Below are 14,861 nucleotides of genomic sequence, written 5' to 3'. Positions count from 1 at the left end.
CAAAAAAAAAAGCTCCCGCAAAATAAAATAACTTCCTTCTCTCCCTTATTGTTACTGTTTAGTTGCACACTGCACACCCCCTCTCATTTTTCATTTATGACATCTCTAAAAACTACCTCCATATCTATACCAGCTCTATTTTATCAAACTATTTTATCTATACCAAAATATGATTAAAATTTATTTTTATTTAATTATTTATTAATAATGTTATAGAAAATTTGGGAGTATTATATTAAATTTTAAAAAATTGATAATCACACTCTTCTTTTATCGAAGGTAAATATAAACCAAATTTTTTAACAAACCAAACAAGTGAAATAGAAATAAGAAACTATTTTTAAAATTTTTTTTAACCAATCAAACACGTATATATAAAAAACTACTTTTCTTTTCCGTCGAATTGAACAACAAAAACTAAGAGAAAAAAGGTATAACTTTTTTTTAGAAAATAGTTTTCTACTATTTTCCAAAAAAATCAAATAGATCCTAAGATTTGAGATGAAACCAAAATACTTGTCTATGATTCTGCACGACCAGCTTGAGGCTGAGCTTATGAAGGATTTTCTTGAATAGTTCGACCCGCGTCCTACGGCCGTTTACAGAATACTTTTCTTCTGCTCGGAAGTATTACGTTAAGAATTCAAAGAGCTTTCCTTTTTTTTTTTTGAGAAAAAAATAGTATGCTACTTGTTTCATTCATTGAATAAGTGAACTAAACTACAAAAGCGAGACAACACAAGCCTCAAATGGGGTGAAAAAAAAAAAAAATAGTCTCCAAAAAATACTCCACCCACTAATTCGTAAGCTACTTAATCTTACGGATTCCCAAAAAAGAATCAGATTTGTTCATTCTGAAAATCACACCGTCCAACCTCTAGAATGGGAAGCTTGTTTCTGGAACAAGTTTGTTCCATCTAAGGAGTGGAAATAATTGTTTCCACCAATTTTATTTTTTGTTTGGATATAAGGGAGGGCACCAGGTCTTATTCCCTCCCTTCTACCCCATCCAAATGGTATCTTAGATACAGGCGTACAGCACCATCCCAATTATTAGTATGATAAAAGTATTTAGTTGGCTTTTGAATTTCTCAACCAATCAGTTTAGGGTCAAATTAAGTAGTGCCGTGTCATGTCGATCAAATACGTTTCGGAAAGAAAAAGTCAAGGAAATGATGCCCACATGGTCAACCTTGGAAGCTCGAAGAAAGGTAAATGCTCCTCGTATACACGTGTACTCTCTCTCTCTCTCTATATATAACCCAAAAATACTAATGGGTTGGTACTTTTGAGTTTTTAGTTTTTAAATGGAGAGATATAAAATTAAGATGATGATGGTAGTGGTGATAAGTAGAATAGTATTTGATTCAAAGGCTATTAATAATCAAGAAATAGATCCAAGGATTAGAAACTTAGAAGTACCAATGAGATGATACTTCTAAAAATATTCTAGCTCAATTATATATATATATATATATATATATATATATAGAGTCCGGCTACTATACTTTTATGAGTATAGAGCCTATTGTACTCATAAATTTTTGGCTGTTAGATCTACCCTTTAATCATTTTCACCCGTTAGATTATACTATTCAACCAACCACCCACTCAACCCTAGGGGGCCCACTATCAACCTAACCATAATCACTTCATCCTAACCATACATTTTTTCATCTGAACGGTTGAAAACTTATGAGTACAATAGGCTCTATACTCATATGAGTATAGTAGCCCCAGCCTATATATATATATATATATATATATATAATATTATAACATTTCGATTATGAAATTCGATTCGATAATTCTCTCTTTCTCTCCGTTTGTGTATATATATATGAATGTAGCTACTATATTATCTAATAGTTCTGAGCTCTGTATACTATAGTCTTGTTGCGATTTCAAGATGTTCAAATTAAAGATTCACAAATAATAAAATTTATTTCTAAAATTTTAATACCTAGATCAGTTTTAATGGTGTGGATCGTTGATTTAAAATACCCTAAGATTGAAAAACAAAATCATATAACCGAAGCCCGGTACATAACTAGTATAGCGAAACCTAGCTCTCTCCTCACTCCTCTCCTCTCTCTGATCCTCATCTCTCTCGAGTCTCTACTCTTCTATCTCTCACCTCTCTTCTTCTCTCTCTCCTTCTCTCTCTATATATATATATATATAATAATATATATATATAATGATAAGTAAAACATTTTCGATGATGAAATATTCGATTCGATAATTGATTCCGTTAGATATGATTTACACTATTAGAATTATTTAAAAACTAAATTTCATAACGATATCATTTATCAAGTAATAAAAGAATTTCAAAAATAACTGTTTTAATGGCCGATATGGCTGTTAATTTGTAAATTCAACAGTGTAGAAACAATTTAAATTACGTGATATTTTAATAAAAATTTTTACTTACTATTAAGAGTAAGATCAATACTTCTGATTTAAAATTTAATTCTTTTATCACTATATTTTTATAGAATTTTTATTTTCAGTCATTTATTTTGAGACTATATGTTCACCGAAAAAATAAAGTTAAAAAATTATGAAATTTGATTTCTAAATAGTTCTAATATAGTAAATCATGTCTAAACGAAGCGATCGCGGAATCATGTGTTCCATCATTAAAAATAACTTACAAATATGGAGACCTTCATATTTTTGAAAGACCATGAATAATAACCCGGATGTTATTAATTAGTTCCTAGGATATGAAGACCTAAAATCTACTTACGTTGTTAGGGATTTAGCATCATGATTAACAATTAATTAACTGAGATGATCGTGTCCAGAAGAAATTAAGTTTGTATGATTGTATCTCTGATCGATTCGCATCATTTTGATAATTCTACATTCAACATCTTAATCATTTTCTAATGATGCTTACCAAGTCATTTTCTTTAATCTTAGATGCTACGCATTTTGTTCCCATAATTAATTTCTATCACTGTTATAAAATCCATTTGGTCTCATTTCTATTTCTGTTTTTGCTGTCAATAAATTTAAGTAGAATATTTCATAAAGGAAAAAAAAAAAATAGAACTTATGGTGCAAAGATTGAAATAAGATCAGAACCTCAAAAGCCAAACAAATAATTAACGAATGTTTATTATCACAAAAAAAAAAAAAAAACATTAGGCTTATATTAACAAGTTCTCCTAATAGAACAACTCAAAAAACACTTTATCAAAGAGTGTTTTGTTTTTTTTTAATAACTTTTGGAGACTTTTGAAATTTGTTGGGAATTTTTAAGCATAGAAAAAGAACGGTATTTAGATTGATCGTTCTTAGCGCAAGTTACAGAGGATTTGATGATCGGAGTCTAAAATCTCTAGTTCACAATCCAGTTAGTTCATATTTTCAGCTAAATTTTAAAAATATATATATATAAAATGAATTAGCATGTTATATTTCTCTGAAAAAAAAAAGAGGAAAATTAGAGAATGTGTTCTCAAACTTATTTGAGATGTAGTAAGTTGAGCCTAAGATGGGCTACACAAAACCGGCGCATGAGCCGAGCAAATTGGACTCATTTGGCCCATGATGCCCAAAAAAAGCCCCTGTCCCGGGCCGGCCCAATATAAATTCGATCATCAGCTGATTTAGTAAAAAGGACTTATCCAACGGTCAAGCCCAGGCCCAATCCAGGGTAGACGACGATCACGATCGTTCGTTCTAGGGTTAGGGTTTTAAACATCTCCCGCTGCGGACCTCAACTGTGGGCCCGCTGGGGCCCACTCCAAGTACACGGGATTCATGGTAAGATCACCGCCCCTCCCCGAACGGTCGAGCGCGAAACGGACGGTCCAGATGAACCTCGTACTGGTAGTGCGTGCGCGGAGTAATGTTACCGCGGAGAATCGTATCCAACGCCCGAGACGGGGTATATAAATGCGGGAACTTCTGGTCCGAGAAAAAGCTCTCTCTCACCCTCGGCTACACCACTCTCCTCTTTCTCTCTCTTTTACTCTCTCTCTCTCTCTCTCTCGGGGGAATTGGGGGTTAGGGTTTAGGGGAATTGGGGGTGCGACCATGGTGGCGGACAAGGGGAAGAAGACGAAGGTCGCGGAGAACGAAGAAGCCGATCATGTCGACGGGGAGCTCGTGCTATCGATTGAAAAGCTACAGGAGATACAGGATGAGCTCGAGAAGGTGATCAATTCGCCCAGTCGCTCTCCTTGTTTTCGTCGTATTCGTTGCAGATTTTCGCCCAATTCGTGATTTTTGGTTTGGATTCGGTGGATTGTGAATCTTGTATTGTTGATTTATTGACCGGGTTGAAATGTTGTTCTTTTAGGATTATGGGTAGGAATGGTGCGTGGGATTTGGTTTATCTTCTAATATTTGTTGCTAATTGTTAGATTTTGAAGGTTAGATTGCAGTTAAGAGTAATTTATGTCTTATTTCTTTGTGTGTTTGAAATTTGGGTATTGATCGCTGGCTTTGGAGTATTCAGGTTTGTGCTCCTTTCAATGTAGATATGATCTTATCAAAGGCAAATGTGTGTAAATATGTTTTTAGTAGTGAATCATGTGGCAATGATCATTTACATCCTTGTTGCCTTTTTTTTGTGTGTGCAAAGATAGCTGTTATTGGCTTGTAAATTTACCTTTCCTCCAAAGGTCAGTGGAAGCTGATTTTGCGGTGTTCATACATTGGAAATAGCACTGTTGAAATTATAGTTGGGGAATGCACATAATGATCTAAGGGGATTTATAGAAGAATTATGAAAATTTCCACAAATGTGCGAGCAGCAAGTAACTCTCGAAGTGATCCACAAATAGTACCTTAAAGCTTCCATCAATATCTTTGATGGGTGCTTTCATGTTGAAAAGTATCATTATTGTTAACTATTATTAACAAATAGTACCTTAAAGCTTCCATCATTATCTTTGATGGGTGCTTTCATGTTGAAAAGTATCTTTATTGTTAACTATTATTAACCTAAGAACCGGAGCTGAAAGCTAGTTAATATTCTAATATTGAATCATTTTACTCTAATCTAATCGATATGGACTTTTAGCCACTTTTAGTTAGTTTTGGCCAAATGAGAAGCATATTTCTTCATTTAGAACTATTTCTGCTTTTCTTCTCACTGTATTTTGGCTAGTTCCTCCAGCATATATTATATTGGTTGTATTGGCTCTTCAAATTTAACGCGATTATTTAACATGTCTGCGTATACTGACCTCTTCGTGGTAATAGGTTAATGAGGTGGCAAGTGATAAAGTTTTGGAGGTAGAGCAGAAATATAATGAGATTCGCAGACCTGTCTATTTAAGACGGAATGAGATTATCAAATCCATCCCGGACTTCTGGTTAACTGCGGTATGCAACTCTTTATGGCTATCTAATTTGACTTTGGAGTATATTTTTGTACTTGAATATGTTTTGTATTCTCTTTTTACTTTGTGATCTTATATCCTACTTTGCAGTTTCTTAGTCATCCTGCTCTTTCTGAACTCATCACTGAAGAAGACCAGAAGGTATGCATGCTCCCGTTGTTTAGTATGGTGAAGTTTTGGGATCAAATCTATCAATTATATGTGCACCGTTATATGATGAGGGACCTTATTAAGTTGTTGCAGTGCTTAAACTCCTTAAATTCTTTTTTGGATATAGATTTTCAAATTTTTGGCTTCATTAGATGTTGAGGATTCTAAAGACGTGAAATCAGGCTATTCCATTATATTTGTGAGTTCCCGTATTTCTACTGACCGCTTCTTTTTGTACTGACCATAACAAGTTAATTCCAGTTCCTTTTCACCCTATTATTTACTATGGTGCTTTCAATTTCAGAACTTCTCCCCTAACCCCTACTTTGAAGACACAAAGCTGATAAAGACATATTCATTCACTGAGGAAGGAACAACCAATATAAGTGGCACGGCTATTAAATGGAAGGAGGGTATGGTAAGGCCTATCTTACATGCGTCTACATCTAACTTTCTCAGCCTGGAACAGATTTATAATTTGATTGTCATAAAATATCAAGGATCTTGCTAACGGTGATGCACATGAGAAGAAGGGGAGCAAGCGACCTTTTGCAGAAGAGAGGTGGTTTTTTTTTTCTTTCGATTTTTAAGTAAATCTGACTGGAATATTACCCTGTTAGATTCAGCTACGTAGTCTATATATTGTGATGCAACTGTTGAATCCACACATTCTTTTTTTACTGGCCTGACTAGAAATTCACGCAAGATGTAAGCATAAATGCTGTGCAGTTGTAGACTGTCATTTTCTGTTTTTGTTTCCTCTTTTTATGCAGTTTCTTTAGCTGGTTCAGTGAGACGCAACAGAAAAATCTTTCAGATGGAGTTGATGAGGTGAAGTGTGCTAACTTGCTATCCTTTTATCTATCTATTTAAGAAATTTGGTACAGTCCAAAAAAATTCCTTTTCACATAGTTTGGACTATAGCAATTTCCTTAGCTTCTCTGTCTTTTCTGTTTTTATCATGTACTTTGCAACATCCATATGTGCAGGTAGCTGAGATAATCAAGGAAGATTTGTGGCCGAATCCATTGAAGTACTTCAATAATGTGAGTACCAGGCTCTTGGTATAATTTTCTTATTCTCTTCCCAAGCATTTGTTGACCGAGACTTTCGCACCTTTTCTAATATTTGTATATGTGCAGGAGGCTGATGAGGATTTTGATGGGGAGGAGGATGACGACGAAGAGGTAAATGTTTTTGTTGTTTAGATATATAGCTAATCAATTATTCTAGATCTGAACCTCCTAGGATTGGCTTTTGAAATTTCATTTCACCTTTATATTATATCTCAGCAGCCGTTGGGTCCAACCGTTAGTTTTATATGATTTCATGTCGTTGTATTTTCTTAGTTAGCTGCCATATGCTATGCACATCCACTTCCTATTAAATATCTTTAGCAAACACCCATGAACCGAAAAAATAAGTCCTTTAGTGATTTGATTATTATTCATGCATGTGTCTTTATTTTATTACAATATATATTTTCTTGTGGTTTCAAGTGGTGCCAGTATTAATCTCGTCACTTGTTTTTCCATATAAAAGCTTTAAATGTCTGGTCCCTCTGCTGTGATGTTTACTTATATATTTCTATATATTTCGTAAGAGTATGAACATATTTTGATTGAATTATAGACTCTCCGATGGTCAACTTGAAATTTGTGGTTTGAGGAAAAAAGAAGTTGATTTCTTAATTTCGCTTGCTTTCCATGACTTTAGACCCTGTACCATGCTGCAATATAAATGGTACAAACAGATCATCGGTCATCTGTTCGAGCAAGTCATTGGTTTATTCTCCAGTTTTTTTATATAATATTGCCAATTTTTCTATCCTTCGAGGATGCTGAAGTCAAAACCCAACTGTTTTAACTTTTAAGTCGGTAGGAATGGAGTTCTATCAGTTTGTCTTCTCGATGTTCTTCGTAAAATTGAGCTCACTAAATATTGGTTTTGGCATACAATCTTTAATACGCTATATTCTTCATTTTTCATTTCCATGCTTGTCCTTGAAAAGGAACTGTTGAGAGGCCTACTTCTCTTGGACTTTCATGTGTCATTAGCAGCAGAAAATCTTAGTTTGTGGCGAATGCACTGAAAAAAGTCAGCCTTTCTTATTGTCATTTACTTCTTATTTCGTTTGTCTTGTTGTATCTCTCTCCTTTTCTTTCCTTCCAGGAGATATCAGTTGTGCCCGCATTCTATTTTGGTGTTATTGACTTACTATATCATCAACCTTTTCCTTTCCTGTCGCAAGGGATCTGGAGACGAGGATGGAGATCAGGATGACGACGAAGACGATAATGACGACGAAGACAACTAAACCCTTCTTGCATGTGGCGTGGGCAAATTTATGGTCTAAAAAAGAAGAGAAACAGAGGAGCCTGTTTGATCATCGGGTTTTATTTTCGCAGATGCCATTTTCTGTTCGTAACTTAACTGCAAGTCTTGTTAAATTTGTCCATCTATGCAGAAGCCTTTAAGTTTATTTTGAGTAGAAGTAAGCAGCAGATATCTCTCATTCTAGGCCTTAAACTTATCTTTTATCTTTCCCGAGTATACTGCTCCCTGTATTCTGTTTCTCGACTTTTTTGCGTTTTCTTTTCTCCCTTTTGTTGAACTTACATCTAATTGGAGTATAGTTTTGGGAGTATAGTTTGGGATTATTTCATTCTCGGTTAGGGCCGAAATTAAACTTGTTTAACATATGTTATTTGATTGGATTTGATTTAAACGGCTTACGCTGAAGAGTTGTTAAATGGCCAATTAATTGGCGCATTGCTAAAAGACCAATGAATCTATGATTTTATTTCGTTGACCATAATCTAATATTTACCTGATGCTTTAATGAATATGGTTTCTTGTTGTCGGTTCGTACCTTTGATGGTGCCGGTGCAAGCCATAGCAGTTTTTCCACGCATGAAGTCGACTGCTTTGAAACCGAGGTGAGCGGTAAAAACAGCCAATGACTTGTTTGAAGGGTTAAAAAAATGTCAGCATGCAGCGGATATTATTTGCACAATCATAATTATAAAAATTAGGCTGAAATATTTCTTAATAGCACCAAATCAAATTTTTGACACTTGGATGAAAAAAATGTGCGGTTAAGATGACATTGATTTTTTAAGATTGAGTGGGTGATAGGTTGAATAATATAATATAATGGATAAAAAATAGTCAAAGAATAAATCTAATAATGAAAATTTTAATAACATCAAATGCTTGGTTGGTTCTATTAGAAGCACTCCTGCTGAACTCCATAAACCAAATGTACTTCAATTCTAAGAAAACGATCGAATTCATGCCAGCTCATTTACTCTGCAGTGACATGTTGGCATGGAGCCAAAAGTTCAACAATTAAGTAAAAGAATTATTCTGCCAAACTGATCGAATTTAGGGCAAAACGCAACATGAGCAATTGACTTGCATTCCAGCATATAAATATCCAACACCTCATTATGACAAGGGAATAACTGAAGAGAACAAAACTTGATACAAATGACTTCACAGAAAATAGGAGAAAGAACGCGGGAACCATAAAAGAGGGGAGGGCGGAACTTGGAAGGATCCCTCTCGGACTGATTCGTGGTGCCGTTAGCCAAACTGGGCCAGGAATCTGTGATCAAATGCCCTAACACTTCCAACTTCCTCGTCGATTCAGATTATCTTAACCTAACCCCACCTCATGATCACCGAACCCCATGTAAGCCCGGCTCCAAAACCAGCAGCCGCAATCGTATCACCGGCCTTCACCTTGCCACTCCGGACCGCTTCATCCAATGCCAAAGGAATAGATGCAGCACTAGTATTACCATAGTTGGCCAAATTTGAGATGACCTTTTCTCCAGGGATCTGCAATCGGCTGGCAACTGCATCTATGATTCGCTGATTCGCCTGTAAATGTTTTTATATGTACTTTCAAGGAATCAGCCACAGATTCATATGAATAATGCATTGGGCAAAATTGATCACCTGATGAAGTAACAACCAATCAATGCTAGAAGTAGAAAGGCCGGCTTCTTCGAGCGCGGATTCAATGGACTGCGGTACGCACCGCACTGCGAATCGAAAGACCTCCTTTCCATTCATTTGGATAAAAGAGAAGGACGATTTCTTGGGAGGAAAAAGTGGTGCACCGTTGCTGTTTAAGAGTGCATCAGCACCATCCTCCTTGGCTACGGCATTTAGATGCCTGCAATTAAGCAGAAAGACAAAGGACAATAGGTGATTCTATTACGTCAAGGAACAAATATTAAGCAAACTATTTTCTGCTTAGGAAATTTGAATTTCAGTCCATACTTTTGACCATTGCCATCGCTGTTCACGTCAAAGCCTAGAAAGCCATCTTCATCACCATTGCATGCCTGCCAAGAGGTAAAACGACCGACTTAAAAGGAAGATATACTGCAGGTTAAGCATCATTGTGCAAACAAAATTAGATACGATTTCGACATGAGTGTGTTTCTGTGAGAGTAAGAAGAGAACTATATCCCAAAACACTAGAAAGGTAATAATTACCACCTGACGTGAAAGGTTGTGAAACTTAAGCCTACATAAATATCAACAAATAAAAGCAGCAAGATATCGTATTCTGGAAAAAGTTCTACAAAGGAATCAGACAAAACATGAATAAGGTAGTCATTCAGAGATGTTTCTTTAGATAGAAGGCTATCGAAATGATTACCTGGACCAATACGGCACCAGCGGCATCACCGAAAAGAATGCATGTACCTCTATCCGTCCAATCCACACAACGAGAAAGAGCATCTGCACCTATCACTAGGATATTCTGAAATCCACCACCTATAATAAAAGCAACAGATTACATTATAGCAGACATAGAGACATTGAAGACCAACTCTTTACACAATGAAGAAAAGGGCAGAGTTACCTTTGATAAAACGAGTGGCTGTGATTAGTCCCACAACAAACCCACTACAGGCAGCTGTCGTATCAAATGCCCAAGCATTTTTGCAACCTAAGTCTCTTTGGACCTGAATTTACGTTTGTCATTGAAAGGACATTGTTGAGATAATTCATTTATACGAACAACAGAAAAACAAAAGGAAGATCCACATCCCAAAAAGAACAGTTAAGACAAATTAAAGATCACAGATAGCATTGTCCTACGTATAATTATAATATATCATCACTTGGCCAACAAAACATATACCCGAGCACCACATCCGAAACGATCATCTGGAGTGGATGTGCACATGATGAGAAGGTCAACATCATCCGGATCTACTTGAGCCATATGAAGAGCCCCCTTTGCTGCCTCCATCGCAAGCCCACTCAATGTTTCATCCCCTGCCAAAATAAGCTAGTTGTATAAAATAGTTGTAAAAAATTATGCAACATGAGCATAAAAAATACGCTGACCTAGTTCCATTATAAAACAACAACGTGAATCATCACATAGAAACATCCACACAAAACTTGGATTTATTGCGAAAAAAAATCTTCCAAACTGAGATTAAAGCACTTTTCACAATAGTAAATTTAGGATTTTAATGCACTATTCAAGCCTTTCACCAATTCAGTCTGTAGTACGACAAGAGACACTGCAAGAATTCACAAATTTTACGGACCCATCATAAAGGGTCCCACAAAAGAATTAAAAGATTTAGAGACCCTTTAAAAATAAATGTCCAACCGCCAGAAGAGGATAACAAATTGAGAAAGATGAAAAAGCAAGAAATAGAATCCACCGTTCTTCTCACGATGAAATCTATAACACAGTTTGGGTTGATAGAGTTGTTCTACTTGTATATTGTGGCTCAAGCTATTATGGGAAGTACTTATGACCTCTGAGAGTCATCAAGACAAGTAAAATTCCATTTATAATTGTACAAAGGAGGGTTAAAGACCCTGGAATGTTCTGCTTTTAAGGTCATATAGAAGGGATATCTAAACGAGAACAAAAAAAGATGACCCTACTTCTGAATTACTTCCGATTATGAAGGCGTCTATATAAAGTCCAGTAACAAATGTTCCTCTTATAAAAATCAATGCGTTAGAACATTTCAAACTATCATACATGCCACTTATGGCTATTTCTCCAACCCCCCAAAAAAAAAGAAATCTTTCAATGCTAAAGAAGAAATAGAAATTACCTGTCAACACTCGTCGATTACGAATCCCGGTGCGAACAGAGATCCACTCATCCGATGTATCGACAATTTTTGCAAGGTCGTCATTGGAAACCATAAGTTTTGGCACAGCCGATCCGCATCCAACAAGCTTTGAACCCATTCCTACTAGTCTGTTAATATCTTTCATAGTTAAAAAGGACTAAATTTCAAAATGGAATTATAACCGCCAGAAACATTAAGCTGAAGAAATTTCTTAAATAAAAGTAGGAGGATACAAAGGCACCTAATGCGAGAGAGAGAGAGAGAGAGAAATGGAAGCTGGTTTTGAAGCTGGTTTTGAATATAATAGAGTTTCAATATAATTTCAAGATAGAACAAAAGCTTTAAATCTCCATTTGGTGATCTTAAAACATAATTGACCTATATGTTTTAACTTAAAAAATAGAAAAATTCTTGCAGATCTGCATCGATATCTCTTTGGCACCACTAGGCCCAAACTGTGGTAATGGTCATATACATTTACAAATGAACAATTTTGTTTTTCCAGAAGGTGAAAAACTTAAAACAACAGAAAATGATTCTCGAATTATTCAGTTCTCCAAAATTTGCAAAAAAAAAAAAGAGAGAAAAAAAAATCTAATTATCTGTTAAAGCACCAGTGTGATCCCCATTTGATACAAACCTATACCCACATAAGACAATTGAGATCTTACAAATTTCTCATAACCTCCGAATCCCCTCGGGATACCTTTCGAGTAAACTCATCAAAAAAGAAAAAAAAAAAATCCGTTCCTTTATTTCTCTTTGCTTTCTCACAAATTGCACATCCCTGGGGGACCATAAGAGGATCACTTGGATGTACTTCGCTGCTACCAGTAACAGTGAGTATCTAAATGCTCGGCCCTAAAGTCCACAACACCAGGTACAGCAATTTTACAAAAAAGGTCCCAACTTTCCTAAAAATAAGAGCTGGAAAAGAAAAGAGGCGACCAAATCCTCCGCAGTACAAGAGAAAAGCACACAGTTCCAATAGAGAAACAGGTAACCAAACACCTAACGATCGATACAGCACGGTTAAACGCATCACGCACCTCGGCAAGCGCGGTTTTGCGGACGCGGTTCCGAGGGCGCGATCCTCGCCGCCCCCGTCCGCGGCGGCGCGGAGCGGGGCCCCGCGCGCATTGGCGGAAGCGGGAGACCGAAGGAGCCCTACGAGGGGGCGCCCCCGAATCCTCACGCGGAGGCACGTCGCGTGGGGCGCGACGACTCCCGTGGCGTTCGCCATGTCGATCGCTCGCTGGGATCGGAGGGAGGGGTTGGGGACGGAGCAATCGGGGAGATCTCACTCAGATCGGATGCGAGAGAGCGAGCGCAACGCTCATGGCCTCGGGTATAAGGAGAGTGAGAGAGAGGGGGAGAGAGAGAGAGAGCGCGCGCTCTATCTATGGCTCGCCATGGCGCAGCTGAAGCTTTGGGAAACTCGGAAGGGAGACGATGATGTCGAAAACAAGCAGAGGAGTTCCCAAGGATGGTTCAGTATATAAATTAATAAATTAATTTTGGTAAGTAATTGGAGGACACGGCGCTGCGGATATAGGGTGACAATTTTGAACCCGATCCACTAAAACCAATCCGATCCGATCCGGTTTCGGTTTCGGTTTCGGTTTCGGTTTCGGTTTGGGTTACGCCAACGTGTCGATGTTCGCATCATGTGGCCTGTTTATTTTGAGCGGATTGGATCGAGTCGGTTAATTAGGTCCAATCGGGTTGTTAAGATTTTAATTTTGCGTCAAATAAAAAAAAATACGTATTTTGAAGAGAAAGCACAAAATTGATTTTTCCCTCTCTCTCTCTCTCTCTCTCTCTCTCTTTCTCGTTAATTTTTGTTCTTAGGCTTTATTATCTTAGAACTTTCGATGTGTATTCATGAACTCAATCTCAGATCATTAATCGCTAAACCACTAGCAGTTTGGTGTAGATCAAAATTGGTTAACAAAAATTGATAATGCTTTCCGTGTTTTCCATCTTTGCGTGCATGGAGGATGTAAAAAATAAAAAATAAATGCTACATGTACAGCTTATTAAGAATTACACCTCAAAAAGTAATATATAATTTCTTTTAAAAAAAATAATATATAATTTGAAAGGTTGAAGATTTGGTTGTATTTATGAATTACATATTCCTTCAGTCTTGGCTGAACCAAATTATACAGAGGGGAGAGCAAAGTTCTCATATTGCTGATTGCTGTGGGTGGAGTGCGGTTGATCACCACAAGATCATTTAAGATTAACGAGACGAGTATCACATCATAACTTAAAAAAGAGATAAAAATGTGAGACATCAGCACGCTACCTGTTTCGTTTATTTCATTTAGAAATAAATTTAGTTGAAAATGTGAATCAACTAGAATTCGAACTCGGGTCTCGGATACCAACCACCAAGCCCTTTGCCACTTGCTCTAGGGACGGTCGGTATACGAATCTCGTAACACGATTATAACGTTTTGGCCGGTGACTATGCCCAAGAGATAAAAAGAGTTGAACGTGTTAGAACTAAAATAGTTCTAGAATGAATGATCTCCTGAATAGTGGGCGTCACATCTATCATGAAAGCGGCCTTTTAAGCCGGGTGACAAACTAATTGTATTATCTAATAATTGTTTGTTTGGTGGCTACAGATTCTATAAATGCTCAACGAAACTTGAATTAATGTGAGCTTGTTTTCAATGATTTCCCTATATGAACACAGTGGTTGTGGTACCACAAATTTGCAGTTTTTCTTAAGTAAGTTAGTTGTTCGATTTGTATGGTGGTCGTTGCTTGATCAACTTGTATTAAGGGCTTTTTTATATGGTGCATAACTTCACAGTGTTGAAGAATTTGTATTGTTACATAAAAAACATATGTTACGTACAAGTAAAATAAGCTCAAACTACTAGATCTCTAGAATTGTTCATGGATATAATTCTATGATGCTATAATACACCAACTATACACCATATTATGTCATTACCCTACAATAAGATTACGAGATATTCTAACCACCCTAAACCGTAGATGCAGGAGCGTTATAATGTATTCATGCTCTTATCAGAAAAACTACGAGCAACCCACACATAGCAATGTAAAATGATCAAGATACCAAAAGAATACATTAGGGATATGATCTCTTCGCCTAGTCATTAATTAAGCAAAATTATTCAACTAACGAGGCATTCACAAATCACAACCACATTTTTTTTGTGTAAGGAGATCA

The 14,861-nt window shown here is 36.5% G+C and overlaps 2 protein-coding genes across 3 annotated transcripts; one reads left to right on the top strand and one right to left on the bottom strand.

Moving 5' to 3' along the window:
- Window positions 3,954-8,223, top strand: LOC109712029 (NAP1-related protein 2-like). 2 transcript variants are annotated; one of them, XM_020235445.1, is made up of 10 exons: window positions 3,956-4,173; window positions 5,227-5,349; window positions 5,457-5,507; window positions 5,644-5,715; window positions 5,821-5,934; window positions 6,017-6,078; window positions 6,290-6,347; window positions 6,506-6,562; window positions 6,659-6,703; window positions 7,768-8,223. In XM_020235445.1, exons 1-10 carry the CDS (start codon window positions 4,054-4,056, stop codon window positions 7,831-7,833), a joined length of 768 nt encoding a protein of 255 aa, XP_020091034.1. In that variant the 5' UTR covers window positions 3,956-4,053; the 3' UTR covers window positions 7,834-8,223. The 2 variants fall into 2 exon arrangements, with proteins under 2 accessions (XP_020091036.1, XP_020091034.1); XM_020235447.1 differs by lacking the exon at window positions 5,644-5,715 and having other exon boundaries at window positions 3,954-4,173.
- LOC109712072 (3-oxoacyl-[acyl-carrier-protein] synthase 3 A, chloroplastic-like) lies at window positions 8,788-13,137 on the bottom strand. Its single transcript, XM_020235499.1, has 8 exons — window positions 12,697-13,137; window positions 11,627-11,775; window positions 10,684-10,820; window positions 10,402-10,504; window positions 10,195-10,313; window positions 9,810-9,874; window positions 9,483-9,702; window positions 8,788-9,404 (listed from the first exon to the last, which is right to left on the bottom strand). The coding sequence occupies exons 1-8, from the start codon at window positions 12,888-12,890 to the stop codon at window positions 9,183-9,185; spliced, it is 1,209 nt and encodes a 402-aa protein (XP_020091088.1). The 5' UTR covers window positions 12,891-13,137; the 3' UTR covers window positions 8,788-9,182.

This window comes from Ananas comosus, linkage group 6 (genome assembly GCF_001540865.1).
Source record: "Ananas comosus cultivar F153 linkage group 6, ASM154086v1, whole genome shotgun sequence".
NCBI classification, from domain to species: domain Eukaryota; kingdom Viridiplantae; phylum Streptophyta; class Magnoliopsida; order Poales; family Bromeliaceae; genus Ananas; species Ananas comosus.
This window is presented reverse-complemented; position numbering and strand designations above follow the sequence as displayed.